The sequence below is a fragment of the Protopterus annectens genome, chromosome 3.part1, assembly GCF_019279795.1.
Source record: "Protopterus annectens isolate FY-2018-M chromosome 3.part1, PAN1.0, whole genome shotgun sequence".
In the NCBI taxonomy this organism is placed as follows: Eukaryota; Metazoa; Chordata; order Ceratodontiformes; family Protopteridae; genus Protopterus; species Protopterus annectens.
Genome location: NC_056732.1, coordinates 1,529,089,877 through 1,529,115,437, shown reverse-complemented (window position 1 = coordinate 1,529,115,437; position 25,561 = coordinate 1,529,089,877). Strand labels below are relative to the sequence as shown.

Here is a 25,561-nt window from a genome sequence, read left to right as displayed (position 1 = left end):
ATAGGTGGGAAGGGTGTTTCAAGTGTCCATATCAATTATTCCTATCATTTTGGTAAGTACATAACTTGCATGTTTATGTTGGTATTGTCAGGAAACTGGAAACCTTGGACAGAGTCCCCAGAACTCCTTGGCAGGTACCAAGGCAAAATACCTCCTAAAATAGAATTTGCAAAGGAGGTTTTTGATATGGATATTGTAAGCCAAACTGCAGTGTTTAGCAAACATATATAAGGCAGACCATGGCAGACCATGTAGCTGCAGTGCAAATGTCATTTAGGGGTAACTTCCCACGTTATGCTGTACAAGTGTCTTCATGTCTGGTAGAGTGCACCCCAAGATTGGAGGGCATGTACTTGTTTCAGAAAGAGTACCAGAACGCAATACAGTCAAACAACCATTTTGATAAAATAAGTTTTGGTATCTTTTTTTTCTTTTTAAAGCAGGAAACAACTGACATTCTTTTTCTGAAATCTTTGGTCCTGCTAAGATAAAGCCTGAGCCATATATGCATATCCATGCAGTGCAGGCAATACTCACCTTTGTTGGTAATACTGGGGAAAAATACTAGTGCTTGAATGGATTGATTTAAACTGACCTGCATGGCAACCTTGGGCATAAAGGAAGAGTTTGTTCTTAGAAACGACAGGAGCTTGTGAAATACCAGCTAAGGATATCTGTAAGATAGTGCATGCAACTCTGAAACTCTTCCAGTCGAGGTGACAGCTATAAGGAAGATGGTATTCCAAGACAAGAGCTTCATGTTGGCTATACTGTCAGGCTCAAAGTGAGATAAAGGGTGTTATTCTAGAACAAAATTCAAATCCAAGTGGAGGAGGGGTGTAGCAGGAGTTTGGACTGAAACATTCGTTTAAATAATACTTTACAAAGCTTACCTGAGACCAGTGAAGATGCATCAAATCCTACATGGAAGAAGAAATAAGGAAACTGCTGCCCAATGTACTCTGATGGAAGAACAGCCAGCTCTTTTTAGAAAAGCTCTGAGAGTTAGGTTAAAACAAGAGAAACAGGAGCCAAATTATAGTCAGTGCTGCATTTGTCTGCCCACACAGAGAACTTAGTCCATTTACCTCTATACACTTTTCTTGAAGAATGCTTTTGAGAGGCTAGAGTCAAATCATTTACTTGTAATGGGAGCATTTAGTCCCTGGCCATACCTGAACTGGAGAAGCCATGCGGTTAACCAGAGGGAATAAACGACCCATTGAGGTTGGCTGGATGGGTGAAGCAGCAATTAAGGATGTTGTGGGAGAAGAAAAGATCTTCTTCTAAGATAAGACCATAGCAAGGGGAACTAAATCTTACATGGCCAGAAAGGGCCTATAAGAATGACCTTGGTTTTGCACATCCTGGCTTTCTGGAAAAATCTGGATAACAGGTGAATGGGATACATACATAAAGGAGCACTGGGGGATAAACATGGGTGACTGTGACTCTTCGGAGACATCCCTTTGGAGGGATGATGGAGAAAATGCATTGCATTTGGCATTGGATGGTGCAGCAAAAAGATTGCAAGAAGGAAATCAACAATTGCAGAAAGATTTTTTGGGTTATTAAATCTTTTGAGAAACCATCCGTGAGCGAGCAATATCTGCCTGCTCAGTCTGTCTGCAATTAAACTGAATAGTCCCAGGGTATGTTTTGCTATAAGAAAGCAATGTGAAGTAATGGCATATTCTCATACCCTCACAGCTTCCTGGCAAAGGGGATAAGAATGAGTTTCTCCCTCTTTGGTGCTGTAAGTTGTCAGGCTGGATAGACACTGCACTTTGGAGAGGAAAAGGTCTTGGATGGTCTGCAATGCTGGGAAGACTGTTATCATCCCCAATACATTTATGTTCGACTTGGCCTCGTCCACAGTCCATGTCCCTTGGGCTATCCTGTTCAAGAAATGCCACCCCCACCCCCATAAGAACATGTCCTTTGTTAATCTGGCTGTGAGTGAGATGTAAAAGCAGTTTTTGAAGCACGAATGCCCAAAATTGTCCACTGAGGCAGATGTTGCTTACAAGCTTTGGAGAGTTTTATGGTTTTCTTCATGAAATCCATTGCCTGATCCACAGCAGTACTCTCATGTGCAATCTGGGGTAAGGCACTGCTTAGATGGATGCTACCATAAGTCTGACCAATCTCAGCACCACTGCAGAGTATGGGGCTGGACAGTGAATCATACTCCTTACTTCTTGGACAACTGCAGATCTTCTTTCTGATGGTAGCATAGATACATGTTTTGTGGTGTCCAACTGGCAACCTGAGAAAATGGTGACTGAGAAGGCTCCAGTTGAGATTTTGGTGGGTTTACTGAAAACTCCAACAGCAGACATAACTAGAAGGGGTACTGTCCTGACATGACAAGTTGTCCTCTTGTAGCAGCAGTGATGAGCAAATCATCTTAGGTAATGAAATATTATTATTCCCAGGAGATGCATATGAGCAGCCATGCAATTGGTGAACATGGAAGGGGGGGGTGGTTGGGCATCCAGCATCCCTGGGACCTTCTTGCTGGCCACAAATACTACAATGGAATCCCTAAAAGTCCCTTTTCAGCAAATGAGCCTATCCCTGGGGGTCTGGAGCACTCTGTCGAGCTTACGGGGAATGGGCTTGGTGACATCCTACTCTCTCCAGGCTTTAGAACAGACCATTTTGATCAGTTTGTCAGGTGAAGGTACCACCCAGGTTGCCGGGGATGAGGACCTTTATGCTTCCTAAAGGATCTCTTCTTCGGGAGATGTGGGGTCAACTGGCCAAGACGTCAAAATTTCCTCTGCCTCATCACCTTATCACGCCGAATGTGGTGTCCTCAGGAGGGACTTGTGGGGAAGCCTCTCCCTCAGCAAGCTTCATCTCTGGGGCTGTGAGGAGACTAACTGGCAATACATTGAATTGGTAATTACAATCTCCCACCTGGAAACACGTGAATCTCCTGGATAGTTTGGCTGGTTTTATATGTAGATATGTGTCCTCATGATCCAAAAAGGACATCAAATCTCCTGCCTGCAGGCATGGCAAAATGGAATGCACCATGACCATACTGACTGAGTTCTTCTGTTTGGGTGTTGTTAAACATGATATCAAGTAGTCTTGGAATATGATTTCCTTGACCCAACTGTCTTTTGTAACAGCCAGCCATTCAAAGGGGTGCAGGGAAAGACACCCTCAACTGCCTCCTTAGTACAACAGTCAAGGAGCAATCCATGGCTGATAATGTTTGGATCTGGAAAGAGGTCTGAAAACCCATGTTGATACAGACCACCTCTGTCTCTCTGGTGGTGACTAATATGGGTGTTTCCACTGCCACAGGGACTTCTATCAAAAACCTGCTGGTTTTGAGGCTGTTGAAATTTCAAAAAACAAAGGTTCTTGGCATCCTGTTAATTTCTTTGGAAGGATCTTTGTGGAGCCAAGAACTTGACCTCAACAGCTGTGAGTATTTTGCCCTCTTCCTCACATTGCTGCAATTTGTCCTTAACCTTCTAGTCAAAAAATGAAGAGCTGTCAAATGGGGAACTGACAAATGCTGCCTTAAAGTGATCCACAAATCCAATAACGTAAAGACAGGTTTGATGGTACGCTAGGATGCCTGAACCCACCAACCCAACTTCTCCACCCTCTGTGTTGTGTAAAAGTCTCATACACAATAAATGGATGGGGTTGATGGTGACCATGTGCACACTTCCCCAGCCTATCCATCATCCAAGACTCTGGTAGCTGGATGGGCCACTTGAGCATCTCCTGGGACCTCCTTCTTGGTGGCCACGGATGCTACAATGGAATCCTTAAAAGTCCCTTTACTCCAATGGAACCTATCCTTGGGGGGGGGGGGGTCCAGAGCACTCTGTCTAGCTTACAGGGAGTGGGTTTGGTGGCATCTGGCTCTCTCCAGGTTTTAGAACAGTCCATATTGATCAATTTGCCAGATGGAGGCACCACCCACGCTGCTGGGATGAGGACCCATATGCTTTTTAAAGGATCTCTACGTCAGGAGAAGTGCGGCAAATGGAAAAGATTTCCTCTGCCTCATCATCTTCAATATCTCACTAAATGTAGAGTCTTCAGGAGGGAACTGTAGGGAAGTCTCTCCCTTATCAAGATTCGTGTCTACTGATAGGGACTCCAGAGGGAAGTCTAAGTGCTTCCTTTTGCATGTCCTTTTCCTAGGAGGACTTGGTGGGGATTTATTTAAAATTTCTGTGGGAGAAAGAAGCCCAGACCTGATTTATCTGGATAGTGTATGAATCTTCTGTCCTAAAGAAGCAAGACTAATGAAGAGCAGAACTGATAATCACATGCCAGTTCTCACCTACGGACCTGGTCTGGTCCCCTAGATAGGGCATGAGGTAAAATGCCTGCTCTCATCTAAGCATCTAGTCTGGATCCCTAGATGCTGACGACTCCACTGACTTACCTGGGACCAAAGCCAACGATGCCAAATGGCTAGGCACTGAAGTTGGAAAGGGGATGACCTTGGTGCAAACTGTCAGCACTGAAGACTCCAGCATTGATGCTATGAAGGTGGTCTTCAACATCAGGGATCAAATGCTGAGAGCACAGATAAATATCTTTCCTCAGTAGATAAATACAAACTTGACACACACTTGAGCTGGCTCAGAGATTTCATTAAGGCAATAATGGCAGCAACAAGGTCTGGTGAGTGAGCAGGAAGCAGTGCATTATGGTCCTAAAAAGAGGGACTCAAGCAGGCCAGAGATGTATTGCTGCTGAATGAAGAGCATGTTTGGTGACCAGTCAAAGGGTTTCCAATGTCTTGTCAATACCAACACAAATTACTATGTTTTGCTCTGCAGATACCACTATTACTGTAGTGTTACAGCTGAAACAGGAACTATATTTTTAGTTTCCAAGCATACATAATACGTAATAAATAATTCTAACAAATTCCGCCAAACGTAACTGAGAAGATATGTATAACTTTCTCAACACACTGTTCACCCCTTACCACATTTTCTCCCTCTGTTCAGTGTTATTAATACTAAATAAAAAAAAAGAAAATCTCATTTGTTCATGACTATTATTTAATATGTACACAGTACTAATTTTATTTTTCTCACAGTGATCTTTACTTAAATGTTTGTGTTTTTTTAACGTGTATCTACTAGAAAACTGTATTGAATACTTCTTTGTATAGACTAACTAGATTATGTGTATTCTGCATCTTACTATATGTATACTACTGTACTATGTAATTATTGCATTTTGTTTATATTTCTGTGGAGCTTTTCTCACCGAGCCTCCACTGAAAATGGACTTCTGGCCCGATTGGACTTTCCCAGTAAACAAATGTAAATAAATAGATAAATAAAATTACTTCATGAAGTACTGTGAACTATACCAGCGTAAAACTGCCTATCCATTTTTTGTTGTATTAGAAATACCAAGTGTGTGTGTGTGTGTGTGTGTGTGTGTGTGTGTGCGCGTGTGTGACTGAAACGGGTAGGAGAGATGCAGATATCATACAATGACAATGACTTATGGGTAAGGGGAGAAAATGAGGCAAATTAAAAAGACACTCACCTGTCCAAACAGGACAGAGATCATTGCCATTGACCTATAAAAACAGAAATGGATCAAAGTTAGTCATGAGTTAGTAAATGTACTGTTTTTTTCTAAATCCGTTTTCTCTGAAGCAGTCTTAACAGAAATATAGCAAAACCAATTGCTAAATAGTAAAAATACCAGTGAACACCTGTCCAACCCTGAATGCACTACATTGTTTGTAAAGCTATAAGTGTGCATGTACTGTTTTTGGCATCCTTGTTTTACTCATCATCTTAGTCCAGACACATTTAAAGTTGCATTATTTAAACCACTTCCAGAATTGCTCTTTACATAAGTATGCATTTTTAAGAAAGACAGGTGTCCCAAGCCATGATTCAGAATTATGAGCACAAGGAAGAGTCTAAAAGTTAAGCATCTGGTCACATGTAGCACATGAACAATTATGTCAGTGCAATAAAGTGATAGAATTGGGATGGGTTGAAGAATTCAGAAAAAAAGATGTACTTGGCCACAAACTGTACTTGCAGTTAAGCACAAACAGAAATGATTCAGTGGGATTCTGGAAACAGTCAGCAGTTAGTAAGTATAAGAATCCTGATACTCAGTGCAAGCTGTTTACACTTCCTGCCCTTCAGTGACCCAGAGCATGTTTCATTCAAAACAATTAACTGATTTACTACTTTGATTGTGCTTAGTTCATTGGCATGGGTATTTTAGTTTGAAATTTGTGGTAAATGTTTTATCATTCTGAAAAAGTCTGGTGAGTCAGATGAAAACACCTCACAGCTACTTTGTATGTTAAACAAGATTGTAAATAAAGTCCTTCATTTTTGTTTCGAGATGGATTATTTAGTTTATTGGGAACATCGAATTCTGTTGCTTCTCGTATCCTTTAGGCTCTGACTGTGTGCACTGCCATTTTCTTCCTAGGAATTAGCATTTCTTGACAGCTTTGGAGGTAATCCATCTACTTCCTGGGTGGTCCCCCTGGCTGACAAATTCATCGATCTAGTTTTTTTCAGTGGGCATGGAAGGAAGCCCATGTGGTGGAGCCTATTCCCCCAAAAAAACAGACAAGATTTTGGTCTCCCTGAAAGACAGACCCCGCTAAAACAAGGGTCCGGCTTTAGATTTTATTGTGACAGCATTGGCCATCAAAAAGGAGCTGTCAAAAGAAAGCTCTACTGTCCATCCCCCTAACAGGGCATCCAGGGCACTGGACAGGTTCAATGACTTTTGCCTTACTGTCACTGAATCATTCTAACCTGCTTTCAGACATATTTGTCTAAAGAGCTCTCCAAGTCCCTCTCAGGATCCATAACTGCAGAGTCCGTAAAACCACAGACTTACAGTTGGCCACACTTCAGTCAGTCTCCAACATATTCACACACTTATCTGATGTGGCGGGTGGCGGATGGCATTTCAAGAACAGTAGGCACCAGCATCACCATTCGACAACATGCCTGGGTGAGTGTCTGCAAGTTTGGAGGGAACTTCCAAGATTGCCCTTTTTGAATGCCCCTTACGATGGGTTCACTCTCCTTGGCCCAAAGTCAAAGAAACACTTTCCAGAAGTGAATAGGATGTCAAAACCCTGTCTGCCATTGGCATCTTCTTCTCCTCCCCTCAAAGGACCTTCTCCCAGAATCAAAGGCATGGCAAGAAGCTTGGTTCCATGAATCTCAGGGTTTTGTTCACAATACATCTAACAAGAGACCTCCCAGGGACAGAGGGGGGGGGCATAACAAATTATTTATTTACTGGGGTAGTGTGCTGATCAATACTGACCAATTTCATGATCAACCCAGGTAATAACAGACGTCACCCTTGTGGCAGAGGTAGACCAGAAGATCCAAGGGTTTTGAGACCCTTTTGCTAATAAACCCTTCTTGTATTCCTGAAGGGCTGCACAACTGCTGCATTCTGGAGGCAGTTGGGGGCACTTGTGTCTGCATCCTCAAATCTGGATGGCCATTACTAAGACTCTTGGATGCAGAGAATAACAGACAGATGCTGCAATATTCTCTGTTACTCCTCCTCAAAACTCATAGGTTCATAGGTTAGGTTCATAGGTTGGTACTAGGCTATCAGCCCTAGGGCCTATACAAGCCTAGCCATAACAATTCCCTGGCTATTTCTTCCCACACTATTTACTTCCCTGGACCCCTGTCTAGCAGGGCGACTGATGTGATCCCCGGGGTGAATTTCCTTTCTCCCATCCAATCGTCAAGGTTCCTTTTGAAGAGGACCAAAGAGGCACTCAGCTTGACATGTATGGGCACTCTATTCCAGAGTCTGGGGAGTCTCTGGGTCAGGAACCTATCCCTCCAGCATGTTTTGTTTATTGTGATGACAAGGTTTAGATCCCTGGAGCGTGTGGCTCTGAGGGATTGGGATTTCTTTAAGTGTAGCATGTCCAACAGCTCTGGGTTTGACATGGCCTTGTATGTTAAGCAAAGATTGCCTCTGAGTAGACGATATGTGACAGAGTATAGCTGGAGTTTTCTGGCGGTCAGCGTAGGGCATCTACTTTAGGCCTGTGATTCTTTTAGTGAGGTATTTCTGTGGCCTTTCCAGTTGTTGCAGATGTCTTGAGAGGTACATACCAAACGGGGCATTGTATTCTATAATGGGTCTAATGAGGGATGAGTACAGTGGGACAATGACCTATTTTTTTCTGGATGAAAAGCCCTTAGTGATGAGGTGTGCCACACAGAAGGATTTCCTGACTGTTGTGGCGATGTGGTTATCGAAGATGAGACCACTGTCCACCTGTGTTCCCGAAGTCTCTTATCAAACTTTCGGTGTTTAGTGTACTGCCACCTATATGGTAATTCACGGATACATATTTTTTCCCAAAGGGGATAACTATACATTTCTTGGCATTGAGCTTGAGCCCATGGCTCTGGCACCAAGCATCTGTTTCTGTAAGGCCCTTTTGTAGAGTATCCACATCATTTGGGGATTCAATAATGGCTCCCAGTTTGCAGTCATCTGCAAACGTTGTTATCCAGAGTCCCTTAGTGTTGGCCTGTACTTCAGAGAAGTAGATGCCAAATAAGAGCGGTCCCAGGACTGAACCCTGAGGTACTCCACTTGTCACTTGTCTGGAGCTGGATTTGGAGTCAGCTACTTTTTCAGTGTGGGTTCTATCAGTAAGCCAGTTAGCAACCCATTGGGTGACGTAGAGATTAATGCCCAGCTTAGTAAGTTTATCTATGATTCCAGAGTGGGGGATGGTGTCAAGGGCCTTGGCAAGGTGTAGATAGGCTGTGTGGACCACCTTACCCTTGTCCATGGCTCTGGAGACTGATTCGAAGAAGTCAATCAAGTTCAGGAGACAAGATCGGCCCTTCACGAACCCAAACTGGGTGGGGTCCAGTGTTTGAAGGTTGCCAATGTCTTTGTTTATAAGTTCCATGATAATACGCTCCATGGCCTTGCAGATAAGGCTTGTCAGACTGATGGGACGGTAGTTTTCGGGATCCAAGGTGGATCCCCCCTTGTGGGGTGGGATAACTGTAGCTGTGCGCTACTCAGTGGGCACGAAACCTGAGGTGAGGCTATGATTAAACATGACACTTAGGTGAGGTGCCAGTTTATATTGTAGTTCATGTAGTACACAGCCCGGGATGTCATCTGGTCCCATGGATGCTGTATTCTTAGCTTTGGAGAGTGCGTTTTTTACCTGTGTGGCTGTTATTACCAGAATTTGGCAATCTTCCGGTATTGAGACGGGCCATTTAGGGGGTGAGAGGGGGGTGAAGTTGGCACTGAATCGATCTTCCAGGATATTGGCAATATCCTTGGGATCAGAATATTTAATGCCATTCTGTTTTAGCTCAGAGCAGATCTGAGCATTGCCATTTAGATTCTTGACATAGTTATAGAATGCCTTGTTGTCTTTGGAATCTTTGGCAATTTTATTTTTGTAACTAGCTTTGGAGGATTTTATGAGGGATCTCAGTTTCTTACTGAGGCTGGTAAGAAAGTTTTTTGCATCCTGGGATTTTCCTCTTTTCTGCAACAGTTTCTTCCTTTTGTTGTAAAGTTTGTTTATGACAGGGGACCACCAGATTGGCTTCTTTTTTTTGGATGAGAGCATCTTGGTTCTATTTGGGATGGCACGATTTATGCATGAGTGGATGTGCTCGTACAGTGCCTTAGTGTAGAATTCAGCAGTTGAACTTTCAGCTCCCATCTGCATGGGTGTCATGAAGTTTGTCACTTCTGACTTGAGTAGCATGAAGTTGGCTTTGGAGAAGTTTTTTATGGAGGTTTCCTTACTGGGGGGTGGGGGTGGGATGTGGATGTTTAGCTTATGGTCAGACGTGACTAATGAGGGGGTGACCATAGGTGTGGAGCATCGATTTCCCATGTTGGTAATGACCAGGTCCAGGATATTGGAGCCCCTGGTGGGACTATGGATTAGTTGATTCAGGGCGTTGGAATTTATGAATTCCAAGAACCGTTGGGCAAAGGTGTTGGTACATGAGTAGCTTTCCCAGTTAATGGCAGGGTAGTTAAAATCACCCAGTATTAGGGTGTTTGGTTCTATCTTAATATTTTCCAGTATGTTTAGAAAGGTGTAGTGAGAATCTTGGGGTATGGTGGGGGATCTGTAGCAAGCTACAATTTGGATTGCAGTCTTACCTAGTGTTAGTTGCACCTGGAGAATTTCAGACGCATTGTGTTGGGCAACTAGCCTGGTGGTGTGAATATCCTTGGTGAATATTGACACTCCTCCACCTTTAGTGTTTCGGTCCTGCTTTGGTGGCCGAAAAGTGTGGTAAGAGTTGTAGCCTGGTATTGCAGGGGTTCTCTCTGGAGCCTTGAACTAGGTCTCAGTTACTGCACAGATATCGATGTTCTCCATTTTTAGGAGTGCCTCGAGAGAGTGCATTTTGAGGTTTAGACTTCTAGCATTGAGTAGCATTACCTTCAGATTTTGCATGCTTGTACCTGTTACGGTGGTGGTTTTGTTCTTTGTACTTTGCCTAAAAAAGGCACTATAGGGGTGGCAAGAGCCTTAGCCAGTAACCTGAATCCCAGAGGCGACAGGTGCAGACCATCTCTGGCAAAGCATCGTGGTCTGTCAATCATGTCGTCCCAGGCAGACAGATACTGGATCCCCTTTGAATGACACCAGAAGCTTAGCCAATTGTTGAAGTCAATCATTTTGTCCTTATATTGTGGTATCATTCTGGGCGAAGGCAGGATGCTACTCAGGGCTAGGATCATACCTGCCTGGGCCACATGATCCGAGAGCTATTCCATGTCTCTTTTCATGTAGTCCAGGGAGGTACGTCTCAAGTCATTCACTCCAGCATGGACAATGACAGAGTCATATTTGTACTTGTTGTGGAGTGACTTGAGTGCATGCGTTATGTGGCGGATCCTGGCACCCGACAGGCAGCTGACTGTAATTTTCTCCTTGTTCAACCTGGTGAGAGGGACATCAGTGTGCCGGACTATAGAGTCACCTATGACTAAAGTGTTAGGTACATTGTCTTGCCTTAGGGGCTGTTGCTGGGTGGCACACATGTTTTGAACTATGTGACACTTTGGTTGTGATTGGTGTTTGTTTGCGTTTCAGCTTCAGAGGTCCTTGTTGCTTGGGCAGGTTACAGTTAAGGGCCTCTGCATATGTGGATTTAGTGTTGCTATATGTGGGTGTTGGTGGTGTGGGTTTAGAAGGGTTATGTGTTGCTTGAGGTGTATTGTGGGTGTTAACCTTCTCCTCTTGACTGTCTAGCACAATCTTGGGTGAAGAGAGCTTTGCTTCCATTTTGGCTATGTAAGTGCATCTCTCACAGGTTGTAGTGTTGGGTGGTAGGAGGAGAGGGTTGTCTGTGTACATGAGGCAATTGCTGCATTGCCCCAGTATGCCCAGATTCACCAGGTGGACAGGAGAAATCACCGGAAGCTGACCCTTGGACATGCCTGGTTTGATGCTTTTTGTAAAGTACAGGAGCTGTTTTCCCTTACCTTAGCAAGGTACTTTGCAATTATAGGCTGTTTAGTGCCTACTATTAATTTCTCCTTATTAACAAGGAAAGTTGAGTGCTTGTATCAGTTTAAGGCTTCCTAGTGCTTTCCAGCAGGTATTAGGGAAACTGCTAGTCAAAGGGATGCTTAAAAGTAAGATGAAAAAAAATGCACACTGCAGTATGCACTAGAGAAGGTAGATGTGAAAGTAGGTAACTTAAGTTTTACCTGTTTAAAAAGTTAAGGTTTAGTGGAGAGTTACTATTTTTAAAACAGCAAGATGGGTTGAAAGGGGAGGTCACTTTTGTATTCTGGTACTATGGAATACAGTAGGATGGCCACTCCTCAAGAAAGCTTCCCAATGCTGCCCCGCCCCCCTACACATGCACACACAAAAAGAGGGATGGCAGCAGCTCAATAAATCAAAAAGCTGCTAGACAAGCCAATCATCCAGGAGGTCCCATCAGTGTAGCAGAGATCAGGATTCTACTCAAGATTCTTTTTGGTTCCAAAGAATAATGCGGACTTATGACCGATTTTGGACCTCAGCCACCTGAACCAGTTTGTGAAACAGAAAATTCCAGATGATCAGAGCTCAGTCCATTTTGCCTCTTCTGAGGCAAGACAACTGGATGTGCTCTGTGGATGTTCAGGACAGCTACTATCACATAAAAACAGCCAGGCAGTCCAGGAGGTTCCTCTATATTCGGCTAAGAGACAATCATTTTCAGTTCAAGGCACTTTCCTTTCATCTTACCACAGTGCCCTCCACCCCGGGTGTTTACCAAGTGCAAGGCAATGGCTGCAGCTCATCTCAGACTGCAAAGGTTCCAGGTGTTCTGTATTTAGATGACAGGCCCATAACTCCCACTACAAAAGATGTTCTTATTCAAGCCAGGCACTCCTTCCTCCAGTTACGCATTCATCTCGGGGTCACAGTCAGCTTGGAAAAGTCCAAACTGGCACTTGTTTTCAGATGACAGAATTTAAAGGATGTCACCTGGAGATGATCTCACAAATGGCCAAGCCTCCAGAGTCCAGAATCATTTCTTTGCTTCATCAAGCCTCAGTAGGTTAGTCTTACCTGAAACTTCCAGCCAGAACTATTCTTCATCTCCTAGGGTCTACGGAAGCCTCATTAACTCTTGTCCCTCATGCCAGATTCTACATAAAAGTGTTACTTTTGCAGTTCTGTGGTCAATGATGTCTTAACCCATGCATCTTCCAATTCATCTCACAAAGGTGTGCAGACATGTTTAGTGGTAGTTGGACTATCCCCTGGTCTATCTAGGGGCTGCCCCCTTTATTCCTTTGCCCCCACTGGCCAATGTGACTACGGATGCTTCCCTTCTGGGGTGGGAGAGCACTTTGAAGGAAAGATTGTCCAAGACATGTGGGTGTCAATAGCGGCTGATCTTCACATCAGTGTACTGAAGATGAAGGCTGCCCTTCTAGCACTGCAAGCCTTCAAAGACTCCCTTCCCAGGGGTGTAATTGCAATTCAGGTGGACAACATGTGGTCTGGTACATCAACCAATGGGTGGGGGGAACGCCATCATACCAATTATGTTTCGAAGCCACAAGTTTTTTTTCTAGCTAATGAATGCATGCTTTTAGTAACATCTTTATATCTGTTCCTCATGTCTCCATGGAGACAATCTGGTAAAAAATAAATTGCTAGGAGATAATGTTTTCTGAAAGTATTCAAATGTTTTCCCAGCTGAGACAGCTATAAAGATAAGACAAAACCAGACAGCACTTACTAGAAATGCAGGCTGTACCATGCATCTTAGTATAGATAACATTTGCTTTGGGTTAACCCAAATCCATGATTGTGACTGTTGCTTTGGGACACTTGGCCCTATTATGGGGGTTAAAACTTCAATATTTGAAGATGTACATAGTTTTGTGTGTTAGTATTAAGCTAATGTGTTTTTGGGGGTATTGGGAATGTGTTTTTCTTTTTGTTTGTTTTGTTTGAGGGCTTTCAATAAAACAAAAGGTTTAGTAAGATGTGACATAGGCTCAAATGGATATGACAAAAAAACCAACTGTATAAAAGATTAACCTGCCAAACAGTGTATGCATGCAACACAAAAGCTGGAGCTAGGCACAAGCTGTTAAACTAAAAAGGTGGGAATAATATTTTTTAACACGATGTTTTCTGTAATGTCTTTAAATGTCAGTGGTCTCACAGATAAATACAAAAAAAGAGTAGTGAACTATATTAAAATGTAAAGTGCAAATAGCTAAGCTACAGGAATCACACCTGGAAAGAACTGAACATGTGAATTTAATAAAGAAAGGTTTTCAGGATGGTAATTAAGTGGAATACCTGGGATAAAATAAACAACGCATACTTATACTAATTACAACAGTAGCTCCAACAGTGATAGAAGAGGATAAAAAAGGTATTTTTTTCTGCCTATTCTCTCTCATTATTTTGTGGCAAAACCATTTCTTATTCTTTTATTCTAATGTTTAATTTGTTTTTGTATTGCTGTAAATGTTTGATCTTTTTGTTACTGTAAACTGTTGATGTACTTGGAGCTTTTCTCCTCGGGTCTCCACTGAAAATGGCCCCAAAGCCCAGCTGGACCAAACCGGTTAACAAATGTCAATAAATAAAAAAAAATAAATAATGGCAGATTTCTAGTACTAAGGGGCTACTGGCAATGGAGAAGGATGACACTGGCGTGTATTTATATTCCACCTAAGACTGCTATAATGGAGCTTAAGAAAATACTAGGAGAAATAATCATTTTTCAGCAAGAAATATTACTTATAGGTGGGGAGTGGAATTTGATTTGCAGCATTGAAGATGTGTCTGTGTGTCCGGGGGCCCCAAAAGGGAAAATATAACAAAGGAGGGTAGATTTCTTGAAGAAATTTGTGAAAATATTTGATATGAAGATGTGAATTCAGTATTTGGAGTTTGGAGTAAATTTACATATTATTCCCCAAGATAAAAAAACTGAGCTAGTCTAGACAGGAAAAGAAGTTATGTACTCACCATAACATTCCATATTTGTAGTCCATCTCACCCTTGATTCTTACATATGGGTTCGGAGCCAATCCTCAGCTCCAGCTCGGCCTATTTACAAGCTGGAAGATTTCTGGTTGGCTCGTAGCTAGGTAGGCATCCCATGGTGCACCAGTATCTTGTTTGCTGCTAACTAGGGGAAATAACAACAACATACAGAAAGAAGCCAATACTAAAAGGTCTCCATAAAATAATGACAACAACATTTTTCTGCCTCCAGGTACTTCCAGGATGGGGGTAGGAGGGTGGGTTCTTTAGAATGAAGGGTGAGATGGACTACAAACATGGAATGTTATGGTGAGTACATAACTTCTTTATGTTCTGTACTTCTATCTCACCTTCATTCTTACATATGGGACAGCGTCCCTAGCACCTTATTCTTGGGTGGCTCAAGGAAAAATACTCTTGAGTACCATGGAACCAAAAGATGCTCTACCCCTGGAGGTTAAATCCAATTTGTAATAAGTAATAAAAGTGTGAGGGGTAGCCCAGATAGCAGCTGCACAAATATTACCAAGTGGGAACCTGGCTTGAAAGGCTGCAGAGGTAGACTGAGATCTGGTAGAATGAGCCATGATTTTAAAGGGCAAAGGTCTACCCTCAGAATTGTAAATGTAAGCTATACAGCTAGAAATCCAATTAGAGAGAGTTACTTTGGAAACTGGTAAGCCCGACCTGGATTCGGAGAAGGAAATGAACAACTGATCTGATTTCCTGATTTCTTTAGTCCAATGTAAATAAAAACGTAATTGTCTATGGACATCCAGCTGGTGAAACCTGTATTCAGCTGCGTTGGAGTGATTTGGAAAGAACACCAGGAGTTCTATGGATTGATTCAAAGTGGCATGTGAAAAAACCTTGAGGTCAAAAGAAGGATTAGTATGAAGGGACACTCCGTCTTTATGACAAATAAGATAAGGCGGGTTTACAGATAATGCTTGCAACTCTGACACCCGTCTGGCCGACGTGATAGCCACCAGGCACAACATCTTCCAAGACAAGAATTTCAAAGAGGATGAATGAGAAGGCTCAAAGGGTGGAAAAGTTAACTTGGATAATACAAAATTTAAATCTCATGAGGCCACAGACTCTTGAAAGGGGGTCTTAACAAAGTGGCACCTTTAAGGAAAGTTTTGCACAGCTTATGTGACATCAGATTAGAATCTGGAAAACCTAGATGAAAATTTGAAATCGCTGCCAATTGAACTCTGATAGTGGCAGCTGCAGATCCCTGTTGAAAAAGCTCAGACAGGAATTCCAAAACCACTGGAATGGAGGCAGTATAAGGGTCAACATTCATTTTCTCCGCCCAGATAGAGAATCTTCTCCATTTACTGGAATATAGTTTCCTAGTGGAAGGTTTATAAGAAGACGTAAGGATATGAGTCACGAAGGGTGAGAAGTTGTGAAGCCTGACTAGGGATGGAACTTGAGCAGTCACGCTGTCAAACTGAGGGTGTGTAAGGAGGGATGAAGCGAACCTGACATGCGAGTCAAGAGATCTGGAACTGGGTCCAGAATCCAAGGATCGTCTAGGAGAAGAGGCCCGAGGAAGGGGAACCAAACCTGATGAGGCTAGTAAGGAGCAATGAGGATCAGTTTGCTTCCCAGCTATTTCGCTTTCTGAATAACCGTGGCAATGAGAGGAAAGGGAGGAAATGCATACAGGAGACTAAGGGGCCAATCCTGAACAAGTGCGTCTCTCGGTGACTCCCCCGAAGGGGGGATGAGGGAGAAGTAGCTGCTGCATTTGATATTGATTGGGCTGGCAAAGAGATCACAGCAAGGCTGTCCCCATCTGCGGAAAATCTGTTCCGCTATTTCCTGTTTCAGAGACCACTAGTGAGGCATCAGGACTGCCCTGCTGAGCTTGTTGGCTATCATGTTCGTTCTCCCTGGAATGTGCGTTGCCACCAGAAAACACTGGGAAGATAACACCCATTTCCAAACTCGCATAGCCTCTCGACAGAGTGGGTAAGATTTGGTTCCGCTCTGTTTGGTGATATACCATACTACCGACATGTTGTCTGATTGTATTGCAATAGTCCCCAAAGGCAGAAGGTCGTGGAGTGCTTGCAACGCCAGGAGCACCGCCCTCATCTCTAGAACGTTGATATGCAGGTGAGCCTCGTGATCTTGCCATGTGCCTTGGACAGTCCTGCCGAGATAATGCCCCCCACCCTATCTGTGAGGCATCCATGGTCACAGTGGCAACGGGTTGGTGAGGAACAAATTAAGTGCCCGTGGTTAGCTGAAAGAAGGTCCTTCTTGCAAGATTCTGTCAGCAGGATGTGATGAGATAATGGTAGGTGCCGAAAAGACCATTGGGATGACAGCAGCCACTGAAGAATTCTCATGTGTAGCCTGGCTAGTGGCACTAGTAATATGGTGGAAGCCATGGTCCCTAGAAGCTGAAGAAATAATCTTTACTTTAACCTTTCGTAAGGGGAGAAGACGCCGAATATGAAGAACCAGATTCTGTGCCCTTTTGGCAGGAAGATGAGCCAACATGTCTACTGTGTCTATCTCTGCACCTATAAAATCACAGATTGAGAGGGCAATAAGGCAGATTTTTCCCAATTTATAGAAATTCCCAGCTGGGCACAAAGCTGAATAGTAGCATCCCTGGTCTGAAGAAGTGGATGCCTGGTGGGGGCAGTCAAGAGCCAGTCATCCAGATACGGAAACATCTGGAATCCGCGATGTCTCAGGTGAGCTGTCACTACTACCATACATTTGGTGAACACCCTGGGGGCTGTGGTGAGACCAAAGGGCAGAGCACGAAACTGGTAGTGACTGGCTTCCAGCCGAAAGTGTAGATGACTCCTCAACGCCCTGTCCATTTGTATGTGGTAGTAGGAGTCTTGGAGATCTATTGAGCACATCCAACTGTCTTTCCCTAACAACGGGATTATAGACTGCAGTGTCACTATCCGGAACTTGTCCTTCTTTACTGATTTGTTCAATCTGCTGAGGTCCAGAATGGGCCTCAAGTCCTCTGTACGTTTTGGCACTAAAAAGAATCTGGAGTAAGTTCCAGATCCTATTTGGTCTGCTGGGACGGTTTGGATGACTCTTTTTGCCAGCAACTTGTTGACCTCCACAGTTGCCTGATCCCTGTGATTGGGTGGAACATGCGGGATCTTCTTGGAAACAAAGGTGGAAGAGAAAAGGGTACGACATAACCTCTGGTAATAATTCTTTGTACCCACTTTGTACCCCAGGCTTCTGGGTACAAAGAAATGCAACCCCCAACCAGCCCCAGAGAAGCACTGTCGGGCCCCACATCAGAAGCACTGGTAAGGCCAGCCCCGAAAGGAATCGTGACCTGACCTCCCTGGTTTTGCAGACCGCCCCTGACTCTAGGGCGACGTCTACCATTTCCTCCTCCTCCTCTGCCTCTGAAGGAGGAGTCACCCTGTGCATCCGGGAAAAACCTTTGGGACTTCTTGAACCACATCTTACCACCCCTCTGACCCTTAGGGTATGGTCTAGAGGGAACAGTAAAACGTACTCCCATGGTAGTGTGTGTTTTTCCTTCTTGCTCGCACCGGGTGAGAGTGTCTTTTACCTTGGATCCAAACAATGAGGAACTGTCGATAAAGGTAGACTTGAACAGTTCCGCAAAGTTACACAAATGCATCCAGGAATGACGCCTTAGGGAAATTCCTGTACCCGCTGCTCTACTTGCTCCATCGGCTGCATACGAAATAAGCCGCATGGAAGAGTTAATGATGGAGTTAAAGGTGGACAACTGAGAAGAAACCTTGTCAGGGACTCCCTCAGTACATGTACCTTGTAAAAACTCTCCAAACTCTCCTAACTCTTTAAGGAGATCTCTCTGAAGCCTCATGAAGTGAGTAAGGTAATTCAGCGATCGAAGGGTAAATGCCACTGAAGAAAAGATATGCTTCCTGTATCTGTCCATCGTTCGAGACTCCTTATTTGGCGGATGAACAGAAGAAGAAGTCTCAGCTAACTCCTTCTCAGTGGCCACCGCCACCACCATGGCATCTATGGGAACACCTTTAGACAAAAAAATTTTTCCTGGAGGGGCAGAAAGAAACTTGTTCGGTCTCCTGGGGACTGGCTCCGTGGCATCTAAATCCATCAGTTCGTCGAAGGGTGGAGACACCCAAGAGGCTGAAGACACCCAAGAGGCTGAAGGTTGAGACCTGAAAGCCTTCAGATACACCGATTCCTCATTAGAAAGGCTGACAGTGGGCCAGCCGCACCTCTGTATAAGGATTGTCAGGATGTCTACGAAGGAGACATCATCAGAGGACCACTTGCGGGACACTTTTGACTCCTTGAGGTCAGTGTCAGAGGTCAGAGACTCATCCTGGGATTCTACATACTTCCTCTTACATGTCCTCTTCTGTGGGGGCTCCTCAGAAGGACATTCCGGGGAGGTCTTGGAAGAGTGGGGACCACCACCCGGTGGCTCCTGAGGCTGAGGGTCTCTGCTGTCCATGGAGGGAGTAGGAGCTGAGACAGAAGTAGGTGCTTTAGGGGGAAAAGTGCCGGTACCTCTGGTAGGAGCTGATGATCGGCTCATCATCTCGAATGCCTCTCCAGCTCTGAAGACCTCCCCGGCTCAGAAGAGACCGAGGTTGCCATCGGCTCCAAGATAAACATAGGGTCCGAACTCACCCTAGCTGGAGCGCCGAGAGGAAGACTCAGAACCAAAGAAGTTTGGTTCCAAGCATCCCTGTCGGGGCTGACCGGGGAGTTTCGGCCCCCTATACACTATGGACGGCGCCAAGAGTGTCAGAGCAGAACTCTGCTCCAAAACAGCCACGGGGGAGCTGGAGCCTGAGGGTTCCACCAGTGGTACCAAACACTCCGGCTCCAAAAGACCAGCATGGCTCAGAGGAGAAATAATCGCAGAGGGTTGAACGGACTTGAAAGGCTCCGGAACCAACTGGGTCGGAGCCAACAGCAACTTAGGCAAAGCAGATGACTTCAACAGTCTCAGCACCACCCTCTCCACGTCTTCTTCCGATAAACTCCTGGAAGACCTGGATGACAGAGTAGGAGAGCGGGCTCTCTGAGTTATCGGAGATTTCAATATAAAGGAGGCCGGTAGAGGATCCAGAGACCGGCTCCGTGACATAGTCTCAGAGGTCTCAGTGGTCTGCTCTGATATATTTGGAACCGACCCTGTAATCACAATACTGCTCTCAGTCAGCACCGAGGTCTGTGGAGCCGATGAGACAGTGGACTTGTCAGATTTGGTGATTTTAAGAGATGGCTCCGAGACACCAATCTTCTTTCCCTTAGTAGATTTAGAACAGGAGGAACAGCTGATCTTCCTCAAAGGAAGGTTTAAGACGGCCTTTTAGGATGACCTTGTTTTTCATCTCTTGCAACACCCTAGGACTGAAAGCATGGAAAAATAAACAGGTCTCCTGTAACTGGATGGCCCCCAAACAGTAAACGCAGTTACCCTGACCATCCGTTATGGACATTTTTTGAGAGCATTTAATACATTTCTTAAAGCCAGATGGCTTATGATCTTTACTCTCTTTGGACATTCTCACAGAAAGAGCACACGCACACAGAGAAGAAAGAGAAGGAGGACTGGGTCCTCTAATTTAAACGGGCCTAGCCCTGCAGGAAAGAGAAAGACACCACAAGGACTAGATCCTCTAACTTAAACGGGCCTAGCCCAGGCAGGAAAGGAAATGAAGAAACTAGGTCTTCTAACTAAAACAGAACTAGAAAGTTACAGTAAGTATAGAAATCACACACTCAAACAGTAATATCAACAAAACAAGCAGGAATCTGCAAGAAACTCAGATGTATGACTAACAACTAACAGAACGTAGTTCCGTTAAAAATGATAAAAAAATTAACAATGATAACCAATTAACAAGCGAGAAACCACCAAAACTAGACTATCCTATTAACCACACACAGTCTAACAAAGCGCACACGGTGCCTACAACTACTCAGTGTATAAATACATGAAAAACAAGCACACAGGATACCTACACGAAGTCAAAAAAAAAAAAAAGGCCAAATGCCAAAGATTGCACCAAATGGCGCAAGTATAAAACTAACTATACTAATAGCAACTACGCTAACTGACTAACAATAATACAGTAACATTTTTTATCTATTTTAAACTAAACAGAGACAAAAATTTTGGAAAAACGTTTAAGTAAATTCAACACTTAGCCAGAGCCAAACAGAAGCACAACCAAACTCATCGACGAGGCAAACAAGATCTGGGGATTGTACTGGTGCACCATGGGATACCTACCTAGCCACGAGCCAACCAGAAGTCTTCCAGCTTGTAAACAGGCTGAGTTGGAGCTGAGGATCGGCTCCGAACCATATGTAAGAATGAAGGTGACATAGGACTACAGAACACTTTACATTTCACAGGAACACATGCATTTAACTGAAAGTCTTGATAGCACTCAATAACCATTTCAGATCATGTGCCAGTAATAACTAAAATAAAAACAGAGAGTAATGAAATAAAAATGAGACACTGGCACTTTCCCACCTATCTGTTGAAAAGAGAGGAATGTAAGGACTAGGTAGTGGAAATTATTCAGGCGCTGTTACAGGAGATAGACATTTCTTCTGAAAATATAGCTAGGGGATGGGATAAAATTAAAGTGGCATTTAAAAATAGGGTTGGTATAAAAGAAAGCATGATATGGTTAAGAAGTAACAAGAATTATTTAGAGGGATTGACAAGTTTTAAAGTATTACACAATAGGGGGGTATATCTCATGAACAAGAGGAGCAAATGCAGAATGCTAAACAGAAAATAAGGGATCATCTCAATAATATGCATGAGTTTAGAATGATTGCTGTTAAGCAACTCTTTTTTTTTTTATGATAACTATAGCACACAAACTTTTAGCACAACAGCTCAGGCAATTGACAACAGAAAGGGCTGCTGACAAACTTAGGGAGCCTATAACAAGGAAGATAACACGAGATCCTGTGCAGGTACTAGAAATATTTCAGACATTCTATGATTGTCTAAATAAAGCAGAGAAATAAGGAAATCAAGAAAAGCTACAGATGGAAATGTTCATGGAAGAATTAAATATGCCAAGGTTAGAGGTAGATGAAGCTCAATTATTAATAGGATAGGAAGAGACAAGATAAAAACGGCAATGTATACATGGGTATTTTTATACCCGAAGTAGACTCCAGAGAATTTTTCTTCAGGTAGACAGCAAACGTTGGAGGTATGATGGGGAAGAAAGAGGTAATTGGGAACATATTTTCCTAGGAGTGTAATGAGTTGGCAAACTTTAAAGATTCCCTGCAAACTACTCTATCAGATGCTGGGTGAGCAAATTGGTGTATCTATGGAAAATTATTTTTCTGAGCTATGATACAGAATCGGAATTGCCTAGACGTAGTAAGGGTTTGATGAGTCTAATTATGGTAGCTGCCAAAAAAGCACTTACTAGAAAATGGAAATCAAAGTCTATATCCACTGTACTAGAAATAAATATAGTAAAACAGATAAATAACTGGAAATGGGATCTTTAGAAAGGGGTAGGAGCAAGTTACACAGAAAAAATGGGAATTGTGGTAACAATATATACAATGGAGGAATGAGGTTTAAAAGAAGGCAGGATTTGAATGAGCTATGTCATGTTTGACTGACAATAACTGGGTAGAATATAAGTGATGTATAATGTTTCCAACAAAAATGATGTCAATATGGTTTGTGATGTATAATGCTTGCAACTAACATTATGTCAACATGGTTTGTTTTCATTTATATAAATCTAAGATTGCCTATGTCATAACTGGAATTTAAAAAAAGATGTTTCTTGTTTTAAAAAAAAAAAAAAACAAGATCAACGGCTCTGGTAAGGCCAATAAAAATGGACAGAGTAATGAGGCCTTTGTCCATTTCAAGAAGAATGCTTTAAGTGAATGTCGAGATAGCTGTAGATATACTGTAACCAGATGAGAAAACTTGTTGCTTTTGAAAAAAAAGGTGGAACTGGTTGACGTGCTGAATGAGTTGCAAGTTAAGCAATTATTCCAAAATTGTTCCAAAAGAACAGAGGATAGAAATGAACCGGAAATCTGAGGGATTGGGAGACAAATTATATAATGGCATTTTTTTGTATATTAGATATACTATTAAATGCAATACACAAATTGTACATGTGCTTCAGATGGGTCATGATGTGGTATCTGCAGTGATAAATAAACCATGAGGGAAGGTTACCTGTACTAAGGGGGCCATCAAGTTTAATATGTTTGTGCAGTGGGTAGATATCCTTGGATATGATATTTCTGAAGTAAAAAGGAGGGATGTATGAAGGGGTGGTTAGGTGGCAGAGTCAGTTTTGAATTGGCTAGAGTATGGAATGGTAAGGTTACTGAAATGAGTAAAGATATCCTTGGGAGGATGTGGAATTCACGGAAGGAAGGTTATCTCATCCTGTAAGATGGCAGACATCTTTCCAGAAGTCTTTGGATGATTTTATTAGTGGGGTTTAGTATAAATTAATCAGGTGACATTTACAACAGTATACTGCCTGCTTGGCAAGGTTAAAGTATCTGGGTGTAGCATTGCCTGCATAATGGTAGTGTGAAGGGCTTTCCAGGAATGTCATGCCTTGTCACTAAGTCAAAGAAGAGCTTTAAGCTCGTGGGGCATCCAATTATTAATTTTTGTTTGTACAGTCTTTAGAATACTGAAAAGTAGTTTTTCAGATCACATCAGTACAGAGGTGAGTAGTTCTGCAGCAGTGTCAGGGTCAACTGAATTCAGGACTGATGACTGGTCCAATGAGGAGAGGGTGATTTAATTTTTTTTTTTTAATGCTAGGCTGTGATCTTTTACAAGAAGCTAATAGCTCTGGACAGCAGCTCTGGGGGCATGTTTACATGTAGCTCAAGGAAATGGAAAAGTACAGTTTTGTACCTACCATAAATGTAGATGTTCGAAGATCCACATTGCTGCAGTCCTTACACTTGGGTAGTCCGCTGTCCTCGGTCGGCCCGAATATCAAAGTATAAGGCTGACGTCGGTCAAGGCGCATTTGACTGACATCAGGACGTCAGGGTACAAATGCGCATGACCGACGTCATATCCTCAGTCTTTTCTTGCCCCAGATGTCAGAAGACCCTAGAAATAAAGGTCAAAACCAAAAGACAGCAAACAAACAACCAACCATCCTAGCACTAAAAATATGTACAATATATACAATATACACCCTATTTACAACCCAACCCACACAACCGCCTCTAACTACAGAGGGGAAGGAGGGAGGGTAAATTGGACTGCAGCAATGTGGATCTTCGAACATCTACATTTATGGTAGGTACAAAACTGTACTATGTTCTTCATCTCACATTGCTGCAGTCCTTACACTTGGGTAGAATCCCAAAGCAGAGGTAAGGGAGGATGGCCAAACTATAAGGAAGCAGGAGCTGCCAAAATGCCCTGCAAAACAGCAGTGGCAAAACCAGCCCTGGATTTAGAGTAAAGTGGTAGGTGATAATGCCTAGAGAAAGTATGCACTGAACTCCAAGTAGCTGCCTCCAAAATATCCTTAGTTGCCACCCCCATCAAAAAAGCTGTCGAAATGGCAGTAGCCCTAGTGGAATGAGGCCTAATCCCAGCTGGAATTTCCTTGCCATGATGGGAATAACAGAAAGCAATGCAAAACCCAATCCACTTAGAAATAGTTTGTTTTGACACAGGCTTGCCCTGAGAACTCAAAGCAAAAGAAACAAATAACTGCTGAGACTGCCTGAACCCTTTAGTTCTGTCCAAATAATACCGCAACTGCCTGTGTACATCTAAAGTGTGCAAAATCTTTTCCCCTTTATTTTGGGGATTTGCATAAAAAGTAGGCAAATGAATAGTTTGGTTTAAAGCCACACTAGAAACCACTTTAGGCAGAAAGGAAGGATTAGTACGTAAAGATACCCTATCCTTATGGAAAATTAAGAAAGGCTCAACCACCATAAGGGCCTGCTACTCAGAAACCCTTCTTGCAGAGGTAATAGCCAACAAAAAAGCAGTCTTCCATGATAAAAACTTTAATTCAGTAGTAGCTGCAGGCTCAAAAGGTTGTAGAGTGAGTTTCTCCAACACAAAATTGAGATCCCCAGCAGGAGTAGGAGCTCTTCGTGGGGGTCTTATATTCTTTGCCCCTCTAAGAAATTGCTTGAACAAAGGATGAGAAAACAATGGTGGGTCACAACCATAGTGAGCCGAAATTGCTGCAGCATGAACCTTAATAGAAGAGAAGGACAAACCTTTGTCCAGTAACTCAGTAAGATATTGAAGAGCCACACTTAAATTAGGCTCAGAAACATCAAAATCCTTTGCTGCACTCCAAAATAAAAATCTCTTCCATTTATCTGCGTACACTTTCCTTGTACTAGGCCTTCTAGCTTCCAAAATAATATTCAAAACTTGCTGTGGAAGTGGAGGCCCACTATGGTTCAAGACAGAATATGCCAGGCTGTTAGGTGCAGAGAGTGAAGCCTGACATTGAGCAAATGACTGTCCTCCTGAGACAACAGGTGTGGAATCGAAGGCAAAGGCCATGGAGACTTCCATACCAGGCTTCTCAGTAATGGGTACCAATGCTGTCGAGGCCAATCTGGAGCTATCAAAATCATCCTTGGCTTGTCTTGTCTGGCCTTTAGTAGTACCTTTGGGAGGAGAGGCAGAGGCGGAAAGGCATACATATGAAGATTGCTCCAATTGAAAGAAAGAGCATCCACTTTCCAAGCTGTGGGATGAAACCTTTTTGTGCAAAACTTTGGCAGCTGGTGGTTTAGTGGAGAAGCGAACAGATCTATGTCTGGAGTTCCCCATGACACTGTCAATTTCTGAAATACATGAGGATCCAATTTCCACTCGTGGGGATCCATAATTTGTCTGCTCAACACATCTGCTAAGGAGTTCTGTGCTCCCGGCAGAAACCTTGCCTGAAGATTTAGCTGTAAACTGAGAGCAGTCTCCCACAAAATCAT

General features: G+C 43.2%; 1 protein-coding gene across 1 annotated transcript in view; it reads right to left on the bottom strand.

The window, feature by feature from the left end:
* ABCB8 (ATP binding cassette subfamily B member 8) overlaps positions 1-25,561 on the bottom strand; it is a 1,506,569-nt gene that overhangs the window by 675,713 nt on the left and 805,295 nt on the right. The window contains exon 10 of the mRNA XM_044067605.1: positions 5,554-5,587. Within this exon, the coding sequence (XP_043923540.1) occupies positions 5,554-5,587 (34 nt within the window). The remainder of the gene's footprint in view (positions 1-5,553; positions 5,588-25,561) is intronic.